At 69.8% G+C, this 3,644-nt stretch overlaps 2 protein-coding genes across 2 annotated transcripts; both read right to left on the reverse strand.

Annotated features, from left to right (window-relative positions):
• Window positions 1-4: 4 nt before the first annotated feature.
• LOC113980392 (RUN and SH3 domain-containing protein 1-like) lies at window positions 5-2,397 on the reverse strand (the record flags this gene model as incomplete). The annotated part of the gene is made up of 2 exons (XM_027707608.1): window positions 2,327-2,397; window positions 5-1,574 (listed from the first exon to the last, which is right to left on the reverse strand). A coding segment is annotated over exon 2 (1,497 nt), but the record flags the coding sequence as incomplete, so codon positions are not given.
• A 137-nt stretch (window positions 2,398-2,534) lies between these two features.
• On the reverse strand, window positions 2,535-3,612 carry LOC113980394 (farnesyl pyrophosphate synthase-like; the record flags this gene model as incomplete). Its single annotated transcript, XM_027707609.1, has 4 exons — window positions 2,535-2,932; window positions 3,125-3,259; window positions 3,338-3,415; window positions 3,538-3,612. Coding segments are annotated over 4 exons (489 nt in total), but the record flags the coding sequence as incomplete, so codon positions are not given.
• Between the last annotated feature and the right edge of the window lie 32 nt (window positions 3,613-3,644).

The raw sequence follows: 3,644 nt of genomic DNA on the forward strand, positions 1-3,644 counted from the left end.
GGGCCGCCCCCGGCACGGCGGGAGCCCCGCCGGGACCCCCGAGCCTTCGGACCAGGGCAGCACCCGGTCCCTTCTGCCCCGGGGGGAGCCCCCCCTCCTCCACATCCCCCGGCTGCCCCTCCGCGATGGGCTGCAGGCTGGGCCGGGGTCTCCTCCTCAGCTGGTGGCCGTCGGTGGGGGCCAGCACCGGTCCCCCCGGGGGCGCGGGGGGTCCCCAGCCGGGAGCCGGCCCCGGGGGCGCGGGGGGGTGCTGGGCCTGCTCTGCCCGCTGGCCCTTGGGCTGCCTGGCGGCACTGCGGGACCGCAGCTCCTTGAACGTGGTCACCTCTCTCTGCCGGGGGCCGGGAGGCCGGGCTGGCGCGTCCCGCGGGGGCTGGGGCTGGGGCCGGGCCGGCTCCTGGCCTGCGGTGCTGGAGAGGAGCTCGCTGGGCGGGGGCAGCTCCGTGTCGGGAGAGAACACGATCAGCCAGTCGCTGCGGTCAACCCTGGCCTGGGCCAGCGCGGGCCCGGCCGCGTTCCTCTTCCTCCTCTGGGCCAGCTCGTGGAAGGAGGTGATGGTCTTCGGGGCCGCGTCTCTGCAGAGCTCACCCGGGCCGGGCTCGGGCTCCGCCGGCCGCGGCTGCTCCGCTCGGTGCCCGCTGAGCATCTGCATCCTCCGCCGGGGCCGGGGGGGCACGGGAGGGGGGACACCCCCAGCCCGGGGCCGCGGCTCCGGGGCACCGCTCGGCATCCCGGGATCCCGGCGTTCCGGCACGGGCGGTGCTGGAGGCGCAGCATCGGGCTCGGGGAGGGGGTTGCAGTTGGGGTCGAGGTCAGCACGGGGGCTGGTGGTCTCCTGTGCTGCTGTGCCCGGAGAGGGCTCGTCGCAGTGGGAGTCGAGCGAGCTGGTGCTGCAGAGGCTGTCCGGGCTCTTCCTGGGTGTCCGGAGCACCGGGGAGTTGTGGTTGGCATCTCTTCCCTCACACGTCCCACCCTGGTCAGCCAGAGACTCGCCATCCTGGACATTTTCTACGGGAATGATGTTGGAGTGATTTTCAGGGAGTTGGCACTCTTCTATGGAGAAGCCCTTGCAGTACACAGAGACCGGGGAGTCATCCAAGCTGAAATCGGAGCAGCTACTGACAGAGGAGGAGGATGAGGAGGAGGAGGAAGCCAAATCACAAGGGGGATCACAAGGGGAAGCCACCTCCTCCTCTTCCTCCTCCCCCCCACTGTGCAGGCAGGGGAAATCCCCTTGCAGTGCCTGGTTCTGGAGCCCGAGCGTCACCGGCTCCGGGCCGTGGGACTCACAACACCGGCATTTCACGGAGGGATTGTTGGAATTGGCGTCCACCGGCTCATGGTTCTCCCGGCAGTGGCTGCAGCCGGTCTGGTCTCCCCCACCCGTGGAACCGTCTGTGTCCTGGAGCTCGGGGTGCCGGGAGAGGTGCAGCCCCAGCGAGATGTGCTGCAGGTGGACGTGGTTGAGGTTGCACAGGAGGCCTTTCTTTGGAGCCAGCATGGTGCTGCCTTGCTGGGAGTGCAGGGGCTCCCTGGAGAGCCCCACAGCTTCTGTCTTCAGACCATCCAGCTCCCTGGAAGCACCAAACACCCTCTGGGTCAGGGGAAAATGCTGTGGCACAACCTGGGAGATGCACTGCTGGGGTGAGAGGGACAGCAGTGACCTTGTGACAGGGCCCAGCTTGGGGTCTGGGGGGGGGCAGAGATGGGGATGTGGCCCCAGACAGGGGCTGCCCCGTGACTTCCCATGGGGCTCAGGGCTCTGCAGCTGGGCAGGAGCTGCAGCCGGCCGCTGGTCCCTGGAGCATGGCCCGGGCGTGATCCCGGGCAGCTCTGGCCGCTCCAGGGCTGGATTCCCTCCAGAGGATCGGGAACATCTCGGAGATGCCGTCAAGGAGAAAATGCCCTTGGAGCCTCGGCGTGGCGGGGTGGGGGGTCCCGGCCGGGGGCGGTGGCACCGCGGGCACGCGGGGGCTGGGGCGACCTCGGCTCTGGGAACCGCCGCGGAACCGCCAGGCACGGCCCTCCCGGGAGAGAGCCCGGCCCCGGGCACCTGCCGGAGGCCGCGGGCAGCGAACGGGCAGCGGAGACCGCGGGCGGGCGGCTCCGGGCATCCACCGGCCTCGAGCATCCGCCGACCCCGAGCATCCGCCCGCTCCGAGCATCCACGGCCCCGAGCATCCAGGGCCCCGGGCATCCACCGACGCCGAGCATCCCTCGGCCCCGGGGATAGGGAGCGGCGTTCTAGGGCGCGGCCGCCCCATCCCCCCTCCGTCCCCATCCCCCGCTCCATCCCGGCTCCATCCCCGGCCCCGTCCCCGCTCACCTCGGCGCTGCGGCGGCGAATGCGGCTGCGGGAGGGAGGGAGGAGCCGCGGCCCCGCCACCGCCCGCCGGGAGCCGCCCGGTCCCCGCCCCGCCGGCGGGGGCGGCGCTCCGGGCATCCCCCCCCCCACCTCGGAAAGCGCCGGAGGGGGGGGTGACATCCCCATCCCCGCCCTCCAGCCCCGTCCCCAGCCAACACCAGGCAGCGACGCACCCACAATAACTTATGTTTATTGACACACACGGGCGGGGGGGGCGATCGATGAACCACCTCCCCCGGCCATCCCATCGCACCCTCTAAAACCCGCCTCCGGCCCCACCCAGGGCACGGAGCAGCTCCAGGCGGGGGGTGATGCCCCCCCACCACTCAGCAAAGGCCCGGCAGCCCCCGGCCAGGCCCCCCCCCATCATTTCTGCCGCTTGTAGATCTTCTGGGCGAGGCCGAGGAAGATGTCCCGGGGCAGGCGCCGGGCGTGCTGCCCGATCAGCTCCTGCAGCCGCCGGTAGCTGCGCTCCTCGTACTCCCGGAAAGCCGCCTCCATGCCCAGGGCACTGTAGAGCTCCTTCACCTTCGCCACCTTCTCGGGCTCCTTGCAGCCATAATTCTCCTGAGGAAAACCCGGAGCGAGTCAGACCCAGACCCAGCTCACGGCGCTGCTGCACGGGGACGAGGCAGGAGCTTTGTTCTCCCCGCTGCCCTCCCACCCTGCTCACACCCCTCCTGGGTGACAACCCAGGCACTTCAAGTGTGGACTAGGGCAGCACACCCCCCTCTCCTGGGTCTGTGATCCCAGATTTACCTCCAGGATCCGCCGCTGCTCCGGCGTGACCCGGCGCAGACACTCCACCACCAACCAGCTGCACTTGTTGTCCTGGATGTCGGTGCCGACCTTCCCCGTCAGGGCAGGGTCCCCGTAGCAGTCCAGGTAATCATCCTGTGCCACCATGGAAACACCTCAGCGCCACAACCAGCACCTGGCAAAGCACCCCAGGGGCACAGAGCCACCTCCCACCTGGATCTGGAAGTATTCCCCCATCTCCAGCAGGATGGCTTTGGCGTTGTCGTGCTCCTCCTTGCTGTTGATACCAACCTGAGGATGGGGGTGGAATAAAGGGAATAAAGCCTTCTGGCACCTGCCTTCCAGCACGTGCCCTCCTGGGCAGCCTCCCACGGGGGTGAGGCCCCTCCTGAGCCCGTTCCCACCGCGCTCACCATGTACATGGCGGCGGCCACGGGGAGGTAGAAGGAGTAAAACGCCGTCTTGTACTTCACAATGGCCTTGTACCTGCAGCAGAGGAACCAGGCTCAGCCCCAAGGCC

This window comes from Neopelma chrysocephalum, unplaced genomic scaffold (genome assembly GCF_003984885.1).
Source record: "Neopelma chrysocephalum unplaced genomic scaffold, ASM398488v2 Primary Assembly neopelma1_93995, whole genome shotgun sequence".
Lineage (NCBI taxonomy): Eukaryota > Metazoa > Chordata > Aves > Passeriformes > Pipridae > Neopelma > Neopelma chrysocephalum.